The 23539-nt window shown below is 36.5% G+C and overlaps 7 protein-coding genes and 1 pseudogene across 8 annotated transcripts; 6 read left to right on the top strand and 2 right to left on the bottom strand.

Moving 5' to 3' along the window:
- Positions 1-45: 45 nt before the first annotated feature.
- LOC125577957 (xanthine dehydrogenase 1-like) lies at positions 46-1009 on the top strand. The gene is made up of 4 exons (XM_048740171.1): positions 46-223; positions 304-600; positions 653-874; positions 968-1009. Exons 1-4 carry the CDS (start codon positions 179-181, stop codon positions 1007-1009), a joined length of 606 nt encoding a protein of 201 aa, XP_048596128.1. The 5' UTR covers positions 46-178.
- Positions 1010-1012: 3 nt separating this feature from the next.
- Positions 1013-1640, top strand: LOC125577632 (annotated as a pseudogene).
- A 224-nt stretch (positions 1641-1864) lies between these two features.
- Positions 1865-4648, top strand: LOC111200815. The gene has a single exon (XM_048739123.1). The coding sequence runs from the start codon at positions 2565-2567 to the stop codon at positions 4527-4529; it is 1965 nt and encodes a 654-aa protein (XP_048595080.1). The 5' UTR covers positions 1865-2564; the 3' UTR covers positions 4530-4648.
- Positions 4649-4876: 228 nt separating this feature from the next.
- LOC125577629 lies at positions 4877-7832 on the top strand. The gene has a single exon (XM_048739121.1). The coding sequence runs from the start codon at positions 5736-5738 to the stop codon at positions 7722-7724; it is 1989 nt and encodes a 662-aa protein (XP_048595078.1). The 5' UTR covers positions 4877-5735; the 3' UTR covers positions 7725-7832.
- A 450-nt stretch (positions 7833-8282) lies between these two features.
- Positions 8283-10534, bottom strand: LOC111200441 (syntaxin-42-like). 2 transcript variants are annotated; one of them, XM_048739118.1, is made up of 8 exons: positions 10200-10534; positions 9628-9913; positions 9269-9358; positions 9106-9186; positions 8927-9004; positions 8779-8844; positions 8575-8655; positions 8283-8483 (listed from the first exon to the last, which is right to left on the bottom strand). In XM_048739118.1, exons 1-8 carry the CDS (start codon positions 10376-10378, stop codon positions 8376-8378), a joined length of 969 nt encoding a protein of 322 aa, XP_048595075.1. In that variant the 5' UTR covers positions 10379-10534; the 3' UTR covers positions 8283-8375. The 2 variants fall into 2 exon arrangements, with proteins under 2 accessions (XP_048595075.1, XP_048595074.1); XM_048739117.1 differs by having other exon boundaries at positions 9628-9916; positions 10200-10533.
- A 707-nt stretch (positions 10535-11241) lies between these two features.
- LOC106345301 (programmed cell death protein 2) lies at positions 11242-13873 on the top strand. Its single transcript, XM_048739116.1, has 10 exons — positions 11242-11589; positions 11672-11755; positions 12181-12314; positions 12401-12498; positions 12564-12652; positions 12813-12921; positions 13006-13163; positions 13239-13309; positions 13398-13512; positions 13592-13873. The coding sequence occupies exons 1-10, from the start codon at positions 11359-11361 to the stop codon at positions 13748-13750; spliced, it is 1248 nt and encodes a 415-aa protein (XP_048595073.1). The 5' UTR covers positions 11242-11358; the 3' UTR covers positions 13751-13873.
- A 5059-nt stretch (positions 13874-18932) lies between these two features.
- On the bottom strand, positions 18933-20611 carry LOC106365507 (60S ribosomal protein L19-1). The gene is made up of 4 exons (XM_048739115.1): positions 20393-20611; positions 19654-19776; positions 19207-19573; positions 18933-19119 (listed from the first exon to the last, which is right to left on the bottom strand). Coding segments are annotated over exons 1-4 (603 nt in total). The 5' UTR covers positions 20505-20611; the 3' UTR covers positions 18933-19118.
- A 1101-nt stretch (positions 20612-21712) lies between these two features.
- Positions 21713-22512, top strand: LOC106362472 (putative pectinesterase/pectinesterase inhibitor 26). The gene has a single exon (XM_013802369.3). It carries the CDS (start codon positions 21774-21776, stop codon positions 22326-22328), a length of 555 nt encoding a protein of 184 aa, XP_013657823.3. The 5' UTR covers positions 21713-21773; the 3' UTR covers positions 22329-22512.
- Positions 22513-23539: the final 1027 nt, after the last annotated feature.

The raw sequence follows: 23539 nt of genomic DNA, 5'->3' as shown, positions 1-23539 counted from the left end.
AATATGTTTCACATGTTCTTGGCCTTCCATTGTCTAAAGTGGTGTGCAAAACTAAAAGAATTGTGGTGGTGGCTTTGGTGGCAAGGACACGAGATCAGCCTTCATAGCTGCTGCAGCTTCTGTTCCTTCCTACCTATTGAACCGACCCGTGAAACTCATACTGGACAGAGATGTGGACATGATGATATCTGGTCACCGTCATAGTTTTGTTGGAAAGTACAAGGTAGGTATCTTCCCCTCTTGTTTCCATTTTTTGGACTCACAAAACATTTCATTTTAATTGTTATTATGCTAAATTTACAGGTTGGGTTTACAAATGAAGGAAAAGTTTTGGCGTATGACCTTGAAATCTACAACAACGGTGGAAACTCTTTGGATCTTTCCCAAGCTGTTCTTGAGATTGCAATGTTTAACTCTGATAATGTCTATGAGATCCCACATGTGAGGATCAGAGGGAACGTTTGCTTTACTAACTATCCTAGCAACACTGCTTTCCGAGGCTTTGGAGGTCCACAAGGCATGCTTATAACCGAAAACTGGATCCAGAGAATCGCAGCTGAACTTGATAGAAGCCCTGAAGAAATCATTATGTTCCTGAAAGTTCATAGGAATTTTTTCTCATGTTTTGATGTTTTCTTGCGTGTCAATTTAGGAGATGAACTTTCAAGTGGAAGGCTCTATCACACATTACTCTCAGTGTATTCAGCATTGCACACTGCATCAGCTCTGGAAGGAGCTGAAAGTGTCTTGCAACTTTCTAAAGGCTCGTAGAGAAGTCGACGATTTTAATAGCCACAACCGGTGGAAAAAGCGTGGTGTGGCTATGGTTCCTACAAAGTTTGGCGTTTCATTTACCAAAAAGTTCATGAACCAGGTAAGAAACAGTCCACTTTGCACTGCCATTTCTTGCGAAGCAAGAAACAGAGTTTTTGTTACTTATCCATTTTTTATTTTGGGTGTTAGGCAGGTGCTCTTGTTCATGTGTACACAGACGGCACTGTTTTGGTGACACATGGAGGTGTAGAGATGGGTCAAGGATTGCATACGAAGGTTGCCCAAGTTGCTGCTTCTGCCTTTAACATTCCCCTTAGTTCCGTTTTTGTATCAGAGACGAGCACCGACAAGGTAATATTTATAATATAAAGTGTTAAGAAATAAGATGTAACTATGTTTCAGGCACAAAACTGTTCGTTGCTAGATATCTTCGTAGGTTCCAAATGCGTCACCAACCGCTGCTTCTATGAGCTCTGACATGTACGGTGCTGCGGTTTTGGACGCTTGTGAGCAGATTAAAGCACGAATGGAACCTGTTGGTTCTAAACTCAGTTTCAACTCTTTTGCTGAGGTAACTCTAGTTGAATCCATGAAAGATTCTTTGCATTTTGGATGAATAAAACTCTCTTCATTTTGACTTGTTATGTAGCTGGCAAGCGCATGCTATTTTCAACGAATAGACCGGGCAATCTACTCACTTGTGGACCTGGAAACTACAAGATACCTTCCATTACCTGAAAAGTTGTACGAAAAGTATTTCCCATTAGTTGTAGTTGTTGGTTTCTGTCCTAAATATAGTCAACTAATCAACCATGATAACTATTTTAATTGTTATTGAATGACCACCAAAAAGTAAAAAGTAAGTCTCTCAGTCAATTGCATATATAATCAATCACGTTTTACTTATTGATAAGATCAGGGCTCTCAACATATACCTTTGGAATAGCTGTTTATTCAATATTCAATAAACTAATACAAAAGCTAGAGCACTTACAAAATCTCACTTGTTCCCATCCCATATAATAATGAAATGTTGTACGAAAAGTATTTCCCATTAGTTGTAGTTGTTGGTTTCTGTCCTAAATATAGTTAACTAATCAACCATGATAACTATTTTAATTGTTATTGAATGACCACCAAAAGTAAAAGCAAGTCTATATCATTTTATAAGAATGCCTTTGAGACTAACGATCTAACATAGCTTTGAAATTTTGATCTAACTTTGAGATTTACCCATCTTCTTCCCCTATCTTTTTGTATACTGACTACCAAATGGAGTCTGAGGGAGTGTCGTTATCATTGATCCACGAGCATCCTATGATGCTCGTGTAGTTGTGCAAGTGTAGTAAGTAGAGAAGTCTACTATAAAGTGTATGTGTGCATGATGTTGTAAGGTATCCAATTCTAATAAAGAAAAAGACTTGGAGAGAAGTAACAATGTAGACAACTAAAACTTACTCTCTTCTCTCTACAAGAACAACAAACGTAAAGAGAGAGTAAAGAGAGTGCGAGCTTGTGTGATGATGATACACAAGTGATAACAATGAGAGTGAGAAAGAGAAGAGCTGGCCATGCATGAGAGTGGTCAAAACGAACAAGAGCAACAATATCAACAGGAACCATTTTTATCAAAATATAAAAACAAAGAAACTTGAGAGGGGATAGCGTTTGAGTGGCCAGAGAAAGAGATGCCCACACTGTTCAACCTCATGACTTCTTCTTTTTCTTAATACACGTATTCAACCCCTTCCTCTTTCTTCATCTTCTTTAGTATACGAGAGAGAGAGCAAATGGAATCTGAGGGAGTGTGGTTACCATTTCACGAGCATCCTATGATGCCTTGGAATGATCTGAGGAGAGGTGATTGTTGTGGGAGATATGAATCACAGAGTGACGGCTACTATTGTAAAATCTGTGACTTTTTCGTCCACAAGAAATGTGGCAACAACGAGCTCTCTGAATTCATCGACCACCCATCTCACCCCAATCACACTCTCCAGCTTCGACATGATACAGGAGGTAACATATGTGATTTATGTTCAAGGGAAATCGTGAATCTATGCTATCGTTGTGAGATGTGCGACTTTGATGTGGACCTTGACTGTGCCAAGTACCCACCACCAAATGTTATTGACAATTTCGAGATGCACCCCCACAAGCTCATACTTCTCAAGGAACAGACTGAGTTCCACTGTTCTGCTAAATGCGGGAAGGCCGGTGGTGGACTTCCTTACAAATGTGATGAGTGCGATGTAGCCTTCCACGTGGATTGTGTATGGCACCCAGTAACAGATCATCCGACAGAGGTAAACCATTCTTACCACTCATTGCATCCTCTTAAGCTCCTCACGGGGGAACCACCATACTATTCTGATGGAAAATGTCGTCTTTGCGGAAGAGAGGTTGATAAAGAATTGTTTTATCATTGTTCTTCTTGCAACTTCACACTGGATATGCCTTGTGTTTTGAACCCACCACAAAAATCTCTTGTTGATCCGAAAGTGCATGATCACCAACTCACCCTTCTTCCAAGACTCGATTCTTTTACTTGTAATGCTTGTGGTCTAAAGGGAGATCGAAGCCCTTACACATGCTTTGATTGTGGTTTCATGATCCATCAAGACTGTCTTGGCCTTCCACGTGTCATTAACATCAATCGCCATGATCACCGTGTTTATCGTACTTCCGTTCTTGGTGTTGTGGACTCTGTATGCAGAGTTTGTCGCAAGAAGGTGGACTGGACTTATGGTGGGTTTTCTTGTAAGAGGTGTCCTGGCTATGTTGTTCATTCTAAATGTGCCACCAGGGGTGATGTGTGGAATGGAAAAGAACTCGAAGGAGTACCTGAAGAAGAAGAAGATATAGAACCATATGTGGTGATAGATGACAACACAATACATCATTTCAGCCACAAAGAGCATTACCTAAGACGAATCCATGGGAATGGTGTTCTCTATGAGGATAACAAGTGGTGTAGTGCATGCACCCATCCCATCGGTTTCCAATCCTTTTATGACTGTATGGATTGTGATTTTTCTCTCCATCATAAATGTGCTGAATGTCCTAAAAAGAAATGGCATGTGCTACACAATGAACGGCTCACTTTAGTTACAAACAAGGAGCTAGAAGTCTTCAATTGCTATGCTTGTCATCAAGAGTCCAATGGTTTCATGTACAAGCATGGGAATAGGAAACTAGATGTTTTGTGCGGTTCAATTTCCGAGCCATTTGTCCATCCAGGTCATCCCCACCATCCCTTATATCACATTCCCGTAGAAGGTGAAACCATATGCAATGGTTGCAAGGGATATATATATAGGACGGACATCAGTTGCATTGAAGGTGATTGTGGATTTCTATTGTGCTTCCAGTGTGCCACTCTACCACAAGTGGTAAAGCACCGAGTACATGATCATCCTCTCTCACTATGCTATGGCGAAGAAGACGTGAGTGGTAAATACTGGTGTGACATTTGTGAGAAAGAAACCGATCCAAACAACTGGTTCTACACATGCAAAGATCAACAAGCTATTTTGCATACAAAGTGTGTGCTTGGAGACTCTGGAAGGCTCATGCCAGGAAGCGTAGCAAAAGTGTGGAGCAATTGCTATAAGGTGGTTCTCAATAATAGTGTAACTCGCCCATTTTGCAGACAGTGTAAGTCTCATTGCAAGTACCCTATCTACCTCAAGTTGCTTGGAACCTCAGAGAAATACATTTGCTGCTCTTTCTTATGCGCATATGTATGGGGATGAATCATTAAAATTGTAAGGTAATAAAGTATGCCATGGAGGCAAGATGTTTATAAGTTTTAGTTTCTTATATTTTTCCTTGGACAAGTTCACTTTTATTATGAGTTGATCTTCCTAATGTATGTATCTTATCCATAAGGTTTTGTTATAACAAAAGGCTGGCTAGCTGTTTTCTTAAAAACTATAGGTAATAGATTTCTTGAGGACTGAAAGAACCATCACTGTGAAACAGTGTATAACGAGTGTTGTCACACATATATCACCATCATTTGTTCTCTTTGCGATTAAAGATGCGATCAAAGCGGCTCGAGCCGAGGTGGGTCTTGGCAGGAAATGGTTCCCTTTGGTAACTCCTGCGACTCCAGAACGTATCAGGATAGCTTGTTTCGATGAGTTTACTTCTCCTTTTGTGAGTTTTGATTTCTGCCCTAAGCTTAGTGTTTGAGACATGAGGAGGGTGATCTCACAGGGTTTCCCGACATAAGCACTACTGCTGCACCAAGTGTGTTTGAGACTTTTGCTTATGTGACCAAAATCACTGTCTGTTCGAGAACATATACAAGTACTGTTTTGAATTATATATACACCTTGTAATTACATTCCACTAGACAGATGAAACTGAGAACTGACTATGAAACTAAGAACTGACTCTCCCTCACTAAATTACATAGCCGTTAGTATCAATCATATTTACTTCTATTTTTAATATATATAAAACATTTACTTTTTTTTATACGATTAGGCTTTCCACATATACCGTGGAATAGCTGTTAATTCAATCTTCAATATACTATTACAACATCTAGAGCACCTTAGAACAGCTGTGTATTTAATATTCATTATACAATGTACAAATGCAACAGCTAGAGCTCCTTGGGATAGCTGTGTTTTCAATATTCAATATACAATATACAAATGCAACAGCTAGAGCAATTATTACTGTCACTCGCCACCATACAAGTTCAACGGAAAAAAAAAATATTTTCCCATAGGTGTATTACCAGTTTATGTCCAAAATATAGTTAAATAATCAACAACGATAACTATTTTAAAAATGACCAGCAAGGTTCGATATGAATACGTAAGTCTCTATTATTTTATTAAGAACGCCTATTGTGTGACTAACAATCTAACCTAGCCTTAAACTTTGATCTAACTTTGATATTATCCATCTTCTTCCCCTTAGATCTTTGTATACTAGAGAGAAAAATGGAATCTGAGGGAGTGTTGTTACCATTGATCCACGAGCATCCTATGATGCCTTGGAATGATCTGAGGAGAGGTGATTGTTGTGGACGATATGTATCTCAGAGTGATGGCTACTATTGTAAACTCTGTGACTTTTTCGTGCACAAGAAATGCGGTGACGACATCCCTGATTTCATGGACCACCCATCTCATCCTGGTCACACTCTCCAGCCTCGATCTGATCCAGGTAACTTTTGCAATTTGTGTGGATTGATGATTTTGAATCTATACTATCGTTGTGAGATGTGTGACTTCGATGTGGATCCGTACTGTGCAAAGTACCCACCACCGGATTTTATTGACAATTTCGAGAGGCACCCCCACAAGCTTACACTTGACAAGGAACGTATGGAGTTTTCTATTGACTGTTCTGGTGAATGCAAGAAGCCTAATGATGGGTTTTCATATGAATGTGATGAATGTTATGAGTCCTTCCATGTTGATTGTGTATGGCACCCAACAGAAGTGCTAAATTACTCACCAGAGGTAAACCACCCTTACCACTCCCTCCATCCTCTTAAGCTCCTCACGGGTGAACCACCAGAGTATTCTGATGGTAAATGTCGTCTTTGCGGTGAAATGGTTGAAAGAAATTTTTATCATTGTTCTTCTTGTAACTTTACCTTGGATCTGCCTTGTGTTTTGAACCCACCACAAAAATCTCTTGTTGATCCGAAAGTGCATGATCACCAACTCACCCTTCTTCCACGACTCGATTCTTTTACTTGTAATGCTTGTGGTCTGAAGGGAGATCGAAGCCCTTACGCATGTTTTGACTGTGGTTTTATGATCCATCAAGACTGTCTTGACCTTCCACGTGTCATTAACATCAACCGGCATGATCACCGTGTTTCTCGTACTTCCGTTCTTGGTGACGCTGCTATGAATTCGGTCTGTGGAGTTTGTCGCAAGAAGGTGGACTGGACTTGTGGTGGGTTTTCTTGTAAGAGGTGTCCTGGCTATGTCGTTCATTCTAAATGTGCTACCAGGGACGATGTGTGGAACGGGGAAGAACTAGAAGAAGTACATGAAGAAGAAGAAGATACAGAACCATATGTGGTGATAGATGACAACACAATACAGCATTTCAGCCACAAAGAGCATTACCTAAGACGAATCCATGGGAATGGTGTTCTGTACGAGGAGAAGAAACGATGCAGCGCATGTACCCATCCCATCGGTCTCCATTCCTTTTATGGCTGTATTGATTGTGATTTTTATCTACATCAGAAGTGTGCTGAATGTCCTAAAACGAAACGGCATGTGCTACACAATGACCGGCTCACTTTAGTTACAAACGAGGAGCTAGCTGACTTCTTGTGTAAGGGTTGTGATCTAAAATACAATGGTTTCATGTACAAGCATGGGGATATTGAGTTGGATGTCTTGTGTGGTTCAATTTCTGAGCCATTTGTCCATCCAAGTCATCCCCACCATCCCTTATACTACATGCCCACAGAAGATAGGGAAATATGCAATGGTTGCAACAGAAAGGAACTTCGTGTGCTCAGGTGCATTGAAATTGATTGTGTATTTGTTTTGGACTTCAAATGCGCCACTCTACCCCAAGTGGTGAAGCACAGAGTAGACGATCATCCTCTCTCACTGTGCTATGGCGAAGAAGAAGAGGCAAGTGGTAAATATTGGTGTGACATTTGTGAGAGAGAAACCAATCCAAAGGAATGGTTCTACACTTGTAAAGATCAGCGGGCTAGTTTGCATACAAAGTGTGTGCTCGGAGACTTAGCAAGATTCATGCCAAGAAGTGTAGTAAAGTTTCAGAATCGATCGTTTGAGGTGGTGCTCAATAAAAGTGTAACTCGCCCATTTTGCAGCAAGTGTAAGTCTCGTTGCATTTACCCTATCATCCTCAAGTTGCTTGGAATCTCAGAGACCTCCTTTTGCTCTTTTGAGTGCGCAGTTTTATTTTATTGGTTCGGGGAGAAATAGCGATATAAATGGTTAAAACTATAAAGTGTAATAAAGTATGTCCATGAGGCAAGATGTTTATTCGTTTCAGTTTCTTATATTTTCTATTGGACAAGTTCATTTCCATTATGATCTCTCTAATGTGTGTTATCGTACCCATAAGATTTCTTATAAGGTTTAGTCTCTATCTTATCCATAAGGTTTGTTACAACAAAAGGCTAGCTAGCTGTTTTCTTAAAAACTATAGGTAATAGATCTCTTTACGACTGAAAGAACAATCACTGTGAAACAGTGTATAACGATTGTTGTTACTCATATCACCATCATTCTTTCTCTTTGTGTTGTCTCCGCCTATCCAAAACATCAAAGAAAGATATGTTTATCTTCTCTTGGCTAGACAATCTGTTGTAATCACACAAGTGTAGTATTTTACATTTTGATAGTGCTGAATGTCTTAAAAAGAAATGGCCTGTGCTACACAATGAACAACTTGTCTTAGTTACGATCTAGATTGGTTTCTCATATCTGTAGTCATCTTTTTATCAATATCAATGAAAGCTTTCATTTTCTCTGCTGCTGTGTTCATCTACGTGACTTTATTATCCATGGAAAAATGATACCAAGAAAAAGACATGGTAAGGTTTGTAAATAACAAAAGGGCAGCTGTTGTGACTAAAACAATACATTCTTGAGAATTAAAAGGACAATCATTATGAAGCAAAGTATAAGGAGTATCATCGCACATTTCACCATTGCTCCTTCTCTTTGTGTTCTCTCCGCCTATTCAACCATACAAAAGACATGTCTCTGTGAGTTCTCTACCATCTCACAATAAAAAAGAACTTATATAGTTTTTGGTAAAGAATCAAACCTTCTGTAGTTGCTTATAGCCTTCCCCGACAGATGTAGAAACATTTTGGATATTGTAGTCTATCCGATCAACTATTGTGCCCTGATTGACACAAGAACACAATAAACTCATTGACACTTGAGAGAGAGCAAAAACAACAAAAAAAAAAACTTTGTATCCACTTTAGGTATATTTTTATATGCCTTAATGAGTTAAGATTGGAACCTGATCAATCACAAGAGCTGATAAGTCTTTCATTATCTGTGCAAGATCATTCACTGACCCCAACACCTACAAGGTAAATCTCAAGTTCATCACCACTGAAATGTAGAATCAAGCAACTTCTTTAAAAACGGTAAGAGTAATAGTATACCTGCTGTATTTCTCTTTCCCTTTCCGCTGAGACATGTTGCCCTTCCTTCAACGTGACTGTCTGGTGTTCATCAAAACCCTATAAATTTGTTGAGACAGTGTCAAGGGAAGGCAATGATATTTGATTAGGAAAACTAAACTGCTCTAGCTTGATAATTACAATGATATATAAGAACTTACCATGCCACCAAGTTCTTCGTCTTCATCCATTCTTGACATCTTTCCATTCATGTTAAACTCCAAATCTACTCCATCCTGACCCTTTGATTTGAGAAGCCAAAAATAAACAAGAGCATCAACTTAGGGTACAACATGCATATACTAAGAAAAAAAAGTAAAATACCTCTTTCTGCTGCTGGAGACGTTTCAAATAAGTAGACTGTTTTCTGCGGAGCTCCATGGAGAGGCTCTGAAGATCTGTTGCAAGAGAACGCTGTCAAAAAACAGTGTGTCAACGAGTAGGTCAAGTCCATTAGAGATCCCCACTAACAGATGCACACATATCTTTAACCTCAAGCTACAAACTCAGAACATATAATAAACCTAACTGGTGATAATGTCAACTAGAATGGTAATGAGAATATTTTCTCATATGAGATATAGTTTAACCCAAATTCCTCTAGAATATTCATAGATTCTCTACATGGTCACACACTCCTTATCCATAACAAGCTTTCAATATCAAAGAAGTTCAGCAATTACCTGCACATTTTTCCTGAGATTAGATTCTTCTGAAGGCCCTCCTCCTCTACTAGATAAATTGTGTAACCTCTTCTCTGACTTCCTCAACAGATCCGTGATTTCATGAGTGATCATCTCCACTACACGCTGATCCCCTTTGTTATCTCCAAACGTAGGCATTAGAGCCTTTGAATGAGCCTTTGCTAGCTCACCCATCTTGTCTCTCACCTTCTGTATATTAAAAGTGATCTCCTCAGAGTCGTCCACCCAAGCTGGTGGCAGACCAATTGTGAACGCATCATCATTGCTACTGCAAGAAAAAAAATTCACAAATAACAATAAAGTTTGCATTTTTATTCAAACCAATCAAGAAAGTTTGTATTTTTATTCAAACCCATCAAGAAAGTTTGCATTTTTATTCATACCCATCAAGAAACAAATCAATTCAATCATCAAATTTGCATTTTTGTTCAAACCCATCAACAAATTTTGCATTTTTATTCAAACCCATGAAGAAAGTTTGTATTTTTATTTCAAACCCCATCAAGAAACAATTCAATTGGATCATCAAAGAACAAGAACACAGAAACTACCTTGAGGGACCAGGATCATTGGTGCTCAAAGGAGCATAAGAGGAGTGGTTGGACCGAGCAAAAGAGCCGCTAACCATTTCGATCACCGGACCACCGAACGAATCGGATAAAGGAGCTCGCGCGCTCTTACACGCATCTCTATGTTTTCTGTACACCGTCGTTCGGTTCCTCGTCGCCATCAAAGCCAAACCAAACTCCAAACACGAGATCGGGTTTTTATGAGCTTCGAATTTCACGGACTTGTGTCGTCGGAAGAAAAGTAATGAATCTGAATCGCAAACCGTTCTCTGGTTTAGCGCGTGGCTGTAGACTTAACGTAGACGGAGAGTTATTTGGGCTTTTAGCTGTTAATTGGGCCTTTTGGGAGATCAAGTGGTAGACGTTTGAAGTCAGTGACGCACTCACTTTCTCCCTGGCCAGTGGTGCCGGGCATTGGGCTTTCGGTTCTATTCGGTTTATTCGGTTTTTGGATTATCCGGATTAAAGTGTTTAAGAACTGTCCTGAACTGGACATTTTCTTGATCGGTTCAGATAATGTCGAGTCCAGATTGGGTTTCTATTTTGTATAAAATCCGAAGTGAACATAATTATAAATTATAAATTTTAAAAACCAAAAAATCCCGAAAACTTAAGTTAAATCCAAAAAAAAAAACGAAAACAATTTCGGGTAGTTTGAGTATTTTAGATATTTTTATTTATAAATTATATTTTAGAGATATTAAAATTAAAAATAATTAATATTTTTAATATATTCAAAATATTTGGTTTTCGGTTCGATCCGGTTCAGTTTCTGTTTTTTAGAAATATAGAAACCGTTCGGGTTTTGTAATTTTTGATCCAGTTTCGATCTCAGTTTTGTCGGTTTAGTTCCGGACCTTCTGGTTCGGTTTTCGGGTTTCAGATAATATGTCGAGGACTATCCTTGCTGAGGTTATTCTGTTATCTGCAAACCATTAATGGGCTTATACTATGATGGGCCTAACTGTTACGACGTCGTTTCCATCTAGGTTTTCTTGGGCCGAAGTGAGTATCAGAGAGTGTTTCTAACTTCATCGTCGTCTTCGTTCAAGATTGAGTCAAGGTTTATGCAGCAAATTGCAAAACCCTAGAATCAACCCCCTTTCATTTTCAACAACTCAGAAAGTCAAAACCTTTAGCGATGAGCAGCTTCAACGGAGACGATTTCAAGGGCCTCCGAATAACCCAGCTCGACGATGACGACGAAGAACAAGCTCCAGTGGAACCAATAAACGTCGACGAATTCGATGATGATGACGACGACGACGAAGATGACGAAGAAGAGCCTGTGATATTGGGTTTCGTCGAGAGTCCCAAGTTCCCATGGTCAAGTCTCAGACAACTCTTCCCTAACTTAGCAGGCGGTGTTCCGGTACTAATCTTTCATTATTCTCAAACTCAATCAAAGCTTGTCTTTTTATGTTCTTAGGTTTTGATTCTTTGGGTTGATACAGGCGTGGTTGGATCCAGTTAATTTACCATCAGGGAAGTCTATTCTATGTGACTTATGTGAAGAGCCTCTCCAATTTGTACTTCAGGTTTGTGAGTTTCATTACAAAACTATACTTCCTCCAATTTCATTAAGATAGATTTTTTAGAAGAAAAAGTTGTTTCAGAAAAATAAGATTTTTTTTTATGTTTACTGTAAAAAAAAATTGTAGACTTCAAGAAAATGAATTGAGGTTGTTGCATTACTATTGTTAGTTTTTTAGAAAAAAAATAAGTTTTGTTTCAGAAAAATAACCTTTTTTTATGTTTACTGTAAAAAAAATGTAGACTTCAAGAAAATGAATTACTATTGTTAAAAGCTGTTGAAAATTGTTTAAAATGATGCATTTAGGATAGTTATGTAATGTGTTTTTTTAATGTGTGAAAACTCTAGAAAATACTATTGTATTTGTTTAAAACTTTAAATGTTGTTTGGTCGGGGTTTATTGATGGGGTTGGAGGATAAATTTGGCAGCTTTATGCTCCGTTAACGGAAAAGGAGTCAGCTTTTCACCGGACGTTGTTTCTCTTCATGTGTCCATCCATGTCTTGTCTCCTCCGTGATCAACATGAACAATGGAAACGTGCCCCCGAGAAACCTATGCGGAGGTAGAAAGAAATTAACACTCTTTCATTACATTACGTATCTTATCTTTGTGTTTGTTTGTTTATAATTTGTTTGTTTGTTTCTGAAGTGTGAAGGTGTTTCGTTGCCAATTGCCTCGCGTTAATCCGTTTTACTCGAGTGAGGCTCCGAAACACGATGGAACTGACCAGCCCTTGGGACCTGGAGGTAAAACTTATAAACTGATTGATGATAGTTTTGACTCAATTTGATTATGTTTTGTTTCTCTTTAGCTCCTCTATGCACTTGGTGTGGAACATGGAAAGGAGATAAAGTGTGTGGAGGCTGCAAGACAGCTCGATATTGTTCACCTAAACACCAGGTGTGTGTGTGTGTGTGTGTGCATGGTTTGTTATTATTGTTTTGCTATAAAGAGACTAAAAAGCTAAAAAAATAATTAAAGGTTTTTTTTTTCGATTCAAAAATAGTTGAGTGGTTCATTAAAAATATATTTTTAACGATTTTTGTTTTCGAATCTCCAGGCCCTGCATTGGCACAGGGCTCATAAAATTGAATGTCAACAGCTTCGTACCGTTCTCGAAACATCTGACTCAGTCGATAATGGAGTTTCTCTTACTCAAGTGCAGAAAGGTTTGCTAAACACACAAAACCTTTCTTGTTTAGCTAACTTTTATGTAAACTAGTGATATCAATATTTATTCGGGTTTTGTGCAGCTGCGAGTAAGAGTCTATGGAAAGAGTTTGTACTGATCAATGAGGATGAAAGTGAGTACGATACAGAGATGTCAGAAACTGATGAAGTTGCTCAACCTATGGTGGTCTCAAAGAGAGAAGTTGACGACCAAATGAAATCTGTGATGAAGGATTTTGAGGTTACAATGTTACTTTGCTTGCATCTATTTTTGCAAACTGCTAAAAACTGATTCTCAGTTGCGTGTTTTGTACAGGGAGATGCTGATAAGAATAGTTGGGTTAATTTCCAGCAACGTGTAGACAAAGCACCTGAACAAGTTGTAAGGTAGTGATTCAATCGCAGAACCTTTTGATGTTTTGTCCTATGATTCTCTCATATGATCAATGTGTGAAAGTACATTTTTTTGATACAGATACTGCAGGAGCTCTGAAGCAAAACCTCTTTGGCCGATGGCAAGTGGACGAGTCTCTAAATCTGAGGTTCCCAATTGCAAATCTTGTGGTGGTCCTCGTTGTTTCGAGTTTCAGGTAACCTTGTATTAGTCTTGTCTTAGTACTCTTCTTTATAAACCAGTGTTCTTGATCATTTTAGTGGTGTTTTTTTCAGGCAATGCCACAGCTACTGTTCTTCTTCGGGGGGAGCAATGAGAGGGAATCTCTGGATTGGGCAACAATAGTGGTGTACACGTGTGAGAACTCGTGTGACTCGAGTTTAAGTTACAATGAAGAGTTTGTCTGGGTTCAAGTCTATAGTCAAACAACTTAGGAGGCATCGCATCATCTCTTCTGTTGCAGCGAAAGTTTTGTTCTTAACTGGATCATTTGTTAAATTCTCATGTGTTATATACACTGGTTCGTTTCTTTTGTTTGTTATAAAAAGATTTTGATATTTAAAATCCCTTTGACTGAAGTTGAAATTAGGCGATTTCACAACATATAAAGAGTTAAATTATGATGTGATTAGAACAACAAAAGGATCTTCTTATACAATAAAGTAGACTTGTCTCTCTCCTTAGGCTGCCACCTCATCCTTTAGCATGGGGCAAAAGGGGACACGTGTTTCATTCTTAATCTAGTAGGCAATATTATTTTCCCTGCGTTTTACTAGCCAGGCCAGATTTTGGTAATTGATTTAATTATAAGGCCCTTACTTTGTTTGCATACAGGCCCACCAGTATGTAGGTTTCATCGACGGTTGAGATGCAAACCAGAACAACCGTGTCTCTTGAGATCACATTGCTTCTGCATTTACATGATTCACACCATTCCTCCCACTTTCTCTTGCACTAAATCGACATCACCATCCTCCAAAATAACCGATTAAATATCAGTCTGTGTGAGGGTGAGTAAGTTTAGATAGAAATCCTCCAACCTGTTGCTGCGTTTTTTCCCAGGCATCAGCAACATGCTTCATCAGACGAAACATAAACATGGTGGCAGATTTGGCAGAGGCCTATCCAAAATCTCCGCTTCGATGCACGATGATCCTATCAAAAGCTTGAGCAATGCGAGCGTTAAGGATTTTGCAGTGAGTGAATACGTTCATCGTGGTTTCAAAAAAGGTGTGATGTGTAAGAGAGCTGAGATATCCGTTGCTAGCTTACCTATAACACAAATCCAATGGAATTGCAGTCAATTAGATTGAAACCATAAGAATATATTTTTAAAAGACTTATTAAAATCCTGAATTATGTTTTCCTTTAATCTGATTAGTTTTCTTCTATTTTCAGGAATATCCCATGAGGAACGTTGGTATGACATTAAACATTGACGCTTAAAAATATCTGGTTTGTGAATTATTGATTGGGACTTCTAAACATTACAGATGCAAATCCTTATGCAATTGGACAAGTGATTCAGTAAGAAGAATTCTACTAAAATTAAATGTGGAAACAAAGCTGAGACATACTCAAGCAAGAATGATGTTAGAATGAAGAGAATCTCATCATGAATTTTTCGAGACTCTTGTGAAGATCAGAGGAAGAAATAATCAAAAGTTGCTACGGTTTCGGTGTGAAGAACATCTATCGAGAGCAAATCAGCCAAAAAAAGAATTTCTTAAGAAGAAAAGAGGATTAAAGGGATCTTTACATTTTCAAATATTTGTAGTTTTTCTTTGTGATGATTATATCTTTAAACTGTATATCAGCTTCCGCTGAGAAACTCTGGTGTCGACCAAAAGCTGGCTCATTGACTCAACGTAGAAAAGCTGACAAATCAAGTAAGCTGGTTAGAAGTTTCTCCATCGGGTTTCAAGCTCTCAGTGGATTGGCTTTCTGCAAGTTAGGATTCAAAATCATATCAAAAAGTAGACAAACAGTTTTGTTGTAAACAATCTAATTGTGTTTTGAATATCATTAGCAGAGATGATAAAAGAGTCCAGCACCAGATTGTACTCCTTACAGACCAATTGGAGACGATTATTTATGGAATCACTTAAGAACCATACCAAACATCAAGATGTATTATCAAACAGGTAATGGAGCAGCAGCTCCGAAGCTGGTCATCAGTGAAGAAGAATATGATCAAATCGCACAAGCCTTATTCATCAGCCTAAGAAACTGTTAACAAAGGCCGTAAGCAACAACTCTTCAATTCTCCCATACCATCAATTCCTCTCATCCCTTACTTATTAATACAGAAGCATTTAAAAAGAAAAACCTTTATTTTGTAAATTATTTACAAGACTGCCATTTTGCTGATGTGTCGAGCTTACAGTCCTTCTCACTCAAGTTATTTGAAAACCCTTTCATTACTAGAAGATTTACAACTAATGCCACTGGCCTAAATAATATCAACCGACGTGATTTACTAAAATAAAGCGATAGTTTAATGTTCACACTTACTAACCGCAATTGATTAAAGGGATCCCTTGATTAAAACATACCAAATAATTTGATCAAACCAATGCCATTGTCAACTAACGGTGTGCTCCATGCATCCATATTACATGTCGTACCTACAATATCACAATTTGATTTTTGATCAAACTCAGAGCCATTTAGAACGATAGAGCACTTAAAAACTAGGGATCATATTCGAAAGCTTTAACGAACGTGGTACAAAACACGTTCCTTTAATTTATTACTGTAAGGGTCTTATGTGACAGAGCTCCATGATTCTGTTGCCCACTGTTTCAGCCATTTTTTTTATGAACTACTCTGGTCTGGGTAGTTCATAAATCTCTTAATCTCTTGGCTCTGCTCTTATTTTTCACCATGAGGTGACTATCCCAATTTAAAATGTGAAAGCTTTAAAAAAAACTATTTAGCTGAACTATGAACTAATTGCATGGATTACTTTAAACCAATTTGACCCGATGTTTGATTTGGTTATTGATTTTTAACAGATGTCTACTTTAGATTTTCCATGAACAAATATGTTCTAAGGGGTACATACATGATCTATGGGATATGGTAATGAGATTCATAACTCTCACGAAAGGAACGATGTATTAATGTGAAAAATGTGTAAATATTAAATTTTATAACCGGTATTGAATTATTCAGAAATTTTCAACATTTGGAATGTTAAATAAATAAGTAAACCATGATTGCCTAACTCAACATTATATTTAATCATATCATTAGATGCCATGTATAAGTGAAAGTTTCCTCTATTGTTATTTCTAATTATGAATCATTTAGGCCGAAATTTACTCCTTAATGTAAGAAATATTTGCATATTAACTGCTAAGAAATGACGCCTAGCTTTCTCATCAAGGCTCAAGAGTACTATATATACACTCAATTCTCGGCCTGTAAAGACCACAAATACTAGAAACCTTAAGACCTATCATGCAAAGAAACAAGAAGCTTTTCTATTTTTTCTACTTTCAGTTACAATTATGTCATATTATTATCAACGTTTTTGAATTCAAAAAGCTATGTTCTTTAGGCAATTCGATTTGCTAAATAAATATGTACCCCGACGCATTTAAAATCTTATCGAACATGCTCTCTATCCAAATACTAAGCATGTGGTTTGTGTTACGTGTTTTAAAATTTACTAACTCTACACAATTGTTATTCCTTATTATTGGTTTTATTAATTCACAATTTTTTTATGTAACCGTGAGAACTTTCGATAAAATAAAATAATATGTTTACCCTGCGCAAGGCGCATGTCTCAACCTAGTTAACTCTTATTATGCCACAACTAACTATTTTTCTTCTTTAGATTCTCAGTTGCGTGGAATCAGACAAAAAAAAATATGGTTCAATGGTACATCGATAACCGCATGGGAAAAATAAATATAGTTCGCAAGAACAAGTCAAATTCGATGTCAAGAAATTTAGAGCCATCATTGAGGTAAATCTAAAGTTCTCTTATAAGTTAGATCATTTCACATTATACAACACAACATATCCACCCTACAAAACTTGATATGTAAATAAGCGAATCTTATAGTGTTAGCCAGTGAGCAAGATGCCCAAGTAGAAACAAGGAGAAAATTTTCGCAGAGGGATGTGAGGTCTCGGCTGTTGCTCCCAGTTACGTGATCAAAGTGATGTTATGAAGTTTTAGGATACATTTGTAGTTCTAACTAAAAGTCTACTCAAAACCATGTGTTATATCATTTTGAAACTATTTTATTTGATTTTTCTAACTTTTCGCAAGTATAGGTTCAGTGAGCAAAATCAAACAGATATAGAAGCAAATTCTTAACTAAAGATGTATTTTTTAAAAAATTTCCTCCTGATTCAGTTTCCCCCTAAAGAATCATAAATCTATCTATATAGAATATATAAAGTTCTCAATTTGATTAAAAAATAAATAAAATGATTATTCAAGAATTGAATTTAATAAAAAAATACAAAATATATGTGAACGTTATTATATATATTTTTTTAAAGCAGTTGATTATAAATTATCTTGACGACTATGAATGAATGTGACAAACATTAATAAATAATTTCTAAATCTAAATTAATAATTAGTTCAAATGTATACTAATTTTAGAATTAAGAAATATACTGAATTTACATAAGTAGGATTAATTTTTATATAACAAAGGATAGTATTATACTATCATATACACATTTAAAATAATTGAATAAGAGTTGTCTATAAGAAATGTGTATCCATGTTGGATTTTTAAATGCTCAATAAAATTTAAATATATTAAAATATTAAATAATTTTATTGTATATTCACCCGCCCGCAGGGCGGGCCAACCCCTAGTACCTTATAAAACTAAAAAATGCTAGCTATAATTTTCATCATATATGTAGATTCTAGACAATACTGATGAACTATATGGACGACTATTGTGACTATTGACAAACCATACTTTTGTCGAAACAATAGATGTTGGAATCATTCTGATTTCTGACAACCAAAGTTAAAACTAATTTTACCCCATTAGAACCTGAACTAAATTGCATCGAATCAGTAACTAATTTTTACTAATTAAAACTTATAATCTAAACTGGAACGGATCTGTTTTCTAGACAAAACATACAAAAATATGGTTATAATGTTATTGTTAACTATATAAAACATGTTTGATTGGTATATGTTATCATGTAATACTATTGTCTTAAGTATTCTAAAAATCGGTTTAAACTAGATGACAATTTGCTATGAACAAAGCAATTTTCTAAAATGGTCTAAATGGCGATTAAAGGCTTTCTAAACAATAATCTCATGTAACACCGCATAACTACCACCTAGTGATTGATTGAACATTGCTCTAGTGTGATTGATATCGACATTATGTTGCCAATACAAATCAGGTATCCAAAAATACACTAGTGTTGTCTGTAGTCAAAAAAAAATATAATTCACCACCATAACCATTCCATGTTTTGTCTAGTGTTAAATGCTTCAACATAATACATTGAACTTGTGATCAAAATTTTTATATTAAATTCGCCTGAACACAAGAGAACTCATTGTCTCCAAGCAAAATCTTAAAAAGCAAGGATTAGAGAAGAGATTCAAAGTATATCCTGAAACACATAAAATTACTGACAAAACTAATGGCCAAGGTTCTCATATTTGTCGCAAAGAAGTTGTTTTGACAAAAAAACTGAATAACAGAAAAAAAAATGCAAAAATCAATGCTAAAGAAAAATTCACTATCGACCAAAAGCTTTTTCTCCTCACTTCCTAGACCTTTTCGCTAGGACCCTACAAGAAACAAACAACCAAAATGCAAAAGCTTAGCATGTGACCACAACACCAATAACAGTTTGGTCTCTTATGATCAATACTTACTATGCGGTTCGCGCAGTCGGTGCAGCGGCAGGTATATCTCCTCCTCCAGGACCCTTGGCAAGTCGTTCCTCTCTACGAGCATGCTTCCTCTCTCTGCTAGCCTTGTTCTTCGCCCTCTTAGCCTCGAACTGATCAGACAGAGTCTTCTCCCTAGCCTTCTCAGCCTTGGACTTGTGGATGCTCTCCATCAAAACACGCTTGTTCTTGAAGACGTTTCCCTTGACCTTCATGTACATGTCATGGTACATGTGCTTGTCAATCTTCTTGGACTCACGGTACTTCTTGAGAAGACGCCTCAGAACTCTCATCCTCCTCATCCAGAGTACCTTTGTCGGCAGCCTTGCCTCCCTGGTACCCTTCCTCTTACCTTAAACCCATAATTAAACAATTGAATAAATGCGTATGTGGTAATTTCCAAAGAGTATGTGGGTCCAAAATGTTACATACCGTAACCAGAGTGACGTCCCTTCATCTTAGCAATCTTCATACGGCGAGCTCTGGAACGTGAGTGGATCTTTGTTGGCTTCCTGATGATGAATCCATCCTTCACAAGCTTCCTGATGTTTTGACCTATACATACAAACACCAACACAGAATCTCAATCAATCATCAAAACGAAGAATAGATGCAAGAACCACGGCATGCTGGAATCAGTAACAATCAGAAACCATAGCTCATGAAGTCAATGAAGAACATAGTGAATCATAGGCTAATAAATTGACCTAGTGATACATATCAGTTTGAATCAGTAACAATCACAAAACCAATAGCTCATGAAAGTCAATGAAGAACATAGTGAATCCAAAATCCATACTAATCAGATTGAATTTAATACCAATCAACGAATCAGCCTACAAAATACATAAACATCCTTTTCTTCTACCATCGTAACCAATCACAAACCCCAGCTCACGAAATCAAAAAACAATAAAGTGAATCTGAGCTCAAATTTCATCAGATTGAATTCAATATCATTCAAAGAATCAAAGCTACTAATATACACAGCATCCATTTCTTCTACCATCCTCATCAAACAAGCTTCGATCACAGATACGAACATAGTGAATCCGAGCTCAAATTTAATTACTATTCAACGAATCAAGCTACCATACTTATCAACAAGCTTCAATCAGCAGATACGAATGCAAAAGGAGAAAAGGCATGAAGAAGAAGAAGAAACACATACGCGAATTGGCCATGGAGATGTCATGGCTTTCGTTAGGATCGAGCCATACTTTGCCCTTTCCGCACTTCATCACTGAGGCAGCGAGCCGCTTCTGGATCTTCAGAGACACCATTTTTGCTTCTTTCTCCCTTCCTTGTGGAGACTTGTTTTGGTGCGGAGAAGAGCTTTACAAAGAAGAAAATGTGTTTATATATGACCTTCTCTAGGGTTACTTACTACCCCTTCCGCAAAAAAAAAATAATCATGGGCCTTTTAAAAGCCCATTATATGCTTGGAAATTACACACGTGCGTTCTCTTATAACATGAATTTCAGCAGGCCTACTTGACCCATTATCCTCAAACATTTATTTACAAAGTTGACAATAACTCAAATTTTACATGTAGGTGACTGCAAACCCGTTGTAATGTGGAATAGCATTTTGATTGTTAAAACCCGTGGAACAAAATCATCTGGTATAGACTTCATCATTCATATCTCTTGTACTTATATTTGTCGTATCATATTTTCAACGGGTCAGATTATTTTTCAAAAGTTATTTGTGTCATTCTTGATGTAATGTATTATATCAATTTTATGTTGAATAAAAGAAAATTTCGACGAAAAAAAAATTTCACAAATCAAATATTATAACATCACTAATCAATCATTAAACATATTAATAGATAAATGGTTATTTCATTACTTTTTGTAATATCTTTAATGATTAGAAGGTTTTTGGTATGTATAACCATATACTCGTGACCAAACACCCTAATTTCCCAATGTGTTCTCCTTGTTTTTATTCTTTTTTGCCAAGGAAACACAATTATAGGCTTGTAAACCTAAACTTTTCATTAATTTGATATTCACATTTTAGCAAAAAAACCATATACTCGTATAAAGGGAGATCCATAATTATTTAAGTACATTTTCTCCAATAGAAGTTGAACATTTGACATCTAAATATTTTTATTAGGTAATTTAAGAATTTTAACCGTTGGAACATTTTTGGTACCTTCATTTAAATTTTTAGGTTGGATCTATATATTTGAAATTAAGGAACCGAATCCTATAAACCCAAGTAAGAAGTGATAAGAATAACAAAAACCTAATTTGTACATTTTAAGCTCATTACAAATTTACAAACGTGCGTTGGCCTTGTTTCTCGTTACAAAAATGTCTCTGAACCCACAATAAGAAACATGGCAAGAAGCTCTTCGAGCCTAAACCACGAGAATCACCTAAAGATAGACTGGAGGTAGCCAACAAACAAAAACTTCAAATAGAATAACCAAAAATACCTATTTGGTAAACTCCTTATATAACTAACTTTCAGTTTGATCCTTTGTAATAATTACGAGAAGAGAGCAAAAGAAGAAACATAACCTAACAAAAAAAAGATGAAAATGGTCGGAAGGATCTTTCTCCTTTTCCTCTCCATCGTCGTCACGGTGGTCATCGCCGGAAAAGCTCCACCGCCAACATTCACCGAGACAGGCAAAGCTCTAGCCGAGAAACTCTGCGAGAAATCCGAAGACAAAGCGTTTTGCGTTGCGAGCCTAACCTCACGTCACGAGTCAGAAACCGCAACTGCACCTAAACTCGGTGTGATCGCATTAAGCGTCGCGTCCACAAACGCTTCAGACACGTCTTTCTACATCAAATCCAAACTGAAGCAGAGGAACCTCGAGCCGGCTTTGGAGGACACACTCGATGACTGCTCCAAGAACTACTTAGACGCAGTCGCGCAGCTGGACGATTCTCTCGCCGCTTTGCTCGCAAATGCGTTCATTGATGTTGATATTTGGCTTAACACGGCGATTAGCAATGGAGAGGCTTGTGAAGATGCTTTGAGCGAACGTGCTGGTAATGATGCCGAGCTTGCTCGCAGAAACACCAATTTCTTGAAGCTTTGCAAGGACGCTCTTCTCATCAACACTATCTTAACTCCATAAGCTTACTATTGTGGTTACTTGATTTATATGTATGTATTTGTTATAATATCTAAAAACGGTTTGGTTGATTTGTGGGTGTAAGCGAAACGATATGTAATATACTTGTTTTGGAAAAATTTTGAATGAGCATATTGGAGTATATATATAATTATATGGGTTAACGATATATTTTCCCACAAATATTATTATATAACATCATATATCTCTATTGATCTATAACTTCACGTTATTTTTCAAGTTATAAATTTATTCTCCCTAAATTTTAAGTTGTAAATTTACTTCTCTCCAAATTAATAGAATACATATATCCTTGTATACAAATATAATCAAAATATAAATAAAACATAACCAAAATATTCAGACTGCTTTTCACAAATTTATATGTACATATGATTTTTTTTTTTTGAAAAGGAACCTAAAACCTAATTTCAAAAATTCATTATTCTACCCCATCCGTTTTCTAAGATATTTTTTTTGGAAAAAGTTGTTTATAGTTATGTTTTTATTATTTTTTCATTAGTGGGTTATAACAATAAATTTTAAACTTAAAACCAGGTTAGGTTTATCAAACTACTATTGGTTTAATAGCTTTATAAAATATTAAAATAATATATTTATCCAAAAAATAATAAAAACAGAGAAAATTATAATTCTACTGTGTTTTTATCTACATTTCCACACATCTAACAAAATTTAACAAACATATATTTCATTCCCTTTATACTTTTGCAAACACGAAAAAGATTCCAAAAGTTATATCATATGTTTTATTACATAGTCATATCCAAAATTTCATAATTTGTTAATATTTATGTTAACTAATAATTTCCAAAATTTTGGATGGAGTCAGTAACTAATTAATCTGAGAATCAAGACTTTAGTTATTTAAATAAAGACTAAAAGTAACAATATTATAGAGGTTTATGAAGTTTAAATTGCTATGCTTACATCTAAATATAGTTTTCACACACAAAAAAAAGATAATAATTTTTAATATCTACTTTAAAATAGTCGCATTCTTATATGTTATTATTATAAGCATTTAATAAATGAAACATGTTATTGACGAGGCCATCTAAACTATTAAAACAGGAGTATATTTAGTATTACTTCCAGACTTTTCCTAAATAATTATGATCTTCTGCCACTGCCAAAACATTGTCGTTTTATCTGATTCTAAATCAGAATATTATTTTTTACATACCAGAAAT

The sequence above is a fragment of the Brassica napus genome, chromosome A9, assembly GCF_020379485.1.
Source record: "Brassica napus cultivar Da-Ae chromosome A9, Da-Ae, whole genome shotgun sequence".
Taxonomy (NCBI): Eukaryota; Viridiplantae; Streptophyta; class Magnoliopsida; order Brassicales; family Brassicaceae; genus Brassica; species Brassica napus.
Note: the sequence above shows the minus strand (reverse complement) of the source record. Positions and strands in the feature narration are given on the sequence as shown.

What these genes read in the sequence shown, in the direction of transcription:
- LOC106345301 (XM_048739116.1), top strand. Translation starts at nt 11,359, where the DNA reads ATGAGCAGCTTCAACGGAGACGATTTCAAGGGCCTCCGAATAACCCAG. An exon ending in ACTTAGCAGGCGGTGTTCCG is followed by an intron (nt 11,590 to 11,671) that starts GTACTAATCTTT and finishes GGGTTGATACAG; the next exon opens with GCGTGGTTGGATCCAGTTAA. An exon ending in CTGTGATGAAGGATTTTGAG is followed by an intron (nt 13,164 to 13,238) that starts GTTACAATGTTA and finishes TGTTTTGTACAG; the next exon opens with GGAGATGCTGATAAGAATAG.
- LOC106362472 (XM_013802369.3), top strand. Translation starts at nt 21,774, where the DNA reads ATGAAAATGGTCGGAAGGATCTTTCTCCTTTTCCTCTCCATCGTCGTC.
- LOC111200441 (XM_048739117.1), bottom strand. Translation starts at nt 10,378, where the DNA reads ATGGCGACGAGGAACCGAACGACGGTGTACAGAAAACATAGAGATGCG. An exon ending in ACGAAGAACTTGGTGGCATG is followed by an intron (nt 9,005 to 9,105) that starts GTAAGTTCTTAT and finishes ACAAATTTATAG; the next exon opens with GGTTTTGATGAACACCAGAC. An exon ending in GGGAAAGAGAAATACAGCAG is followed by an intron (nt 8,845 to 8,926) that starts GTATACTATTAC and finishes TTTACCTTGTAG; the next exon opens with GTGTTGGGGTCAGTGAATGA.
- LOC125577957 (XM_048740171.1), top strand. Translation starts at nt 179, where the DNA reads ATGATGATATCTGGTCACCGTCATAGTTTTGTTGGAAAGTACAAG. An exon ending in GTTTTGTTGGAAAGTACAAG is followed by an intron (nt 224 to 303) that starts GTAGGTATCTTC and finishes CTAAATTTACAG; the next exon opens with GTTGGGTTTACAAATGAAGG. An exon ending in AAATCATTATGTTCCTGAAA is followed by an intron (nt 601 to 652) that starts GTTCATAGGAAT and finishes GTGTCAATTTAG; the next exon opens with GAGATGAACTTTCAAGTGGA.
- LOC111200815 (XM_048739123.1), top strand. Translation starts at nt 2,565, where the DNA reads ATGGAATCTGAGGGAGTGTGGTTACCATTTCACGAGCATCCTATGATG.
- LOC125577629 (XM_048739121.1), top strand. Translation starts at nt 5,736, where the DNA reads ATGGAATCTGAGGGAGTGTTGTTACCATTGATCCACGAGCATCCTATG.
- LOC106365507 (XM_048739115.1), bottom strand. Translation starts at nt 20,504, where the DNA reads ATGGTGTCTCTGAAGATCCAGAAGCGGCTCGCTGCCTCAGTGATGAAG. An exon ending in CATCTCCATGGCCAATTCGC is followed by an intron (nt 19,777 to 20,392) that starts GTATGTGTTTCT and finishes TTGTATGTATAG; the next exon opens with GTCAAAACATCAGGAAGCTT. An exon ending in GGGACGTCACTCTGGTTACG is followed by an intron (nt 19,574 to 19,653) that starts GTATGTAACATT and finishes TATGGGTTTAAG; the next exon opens with GTAAGAGGAAGGGTACCAGG.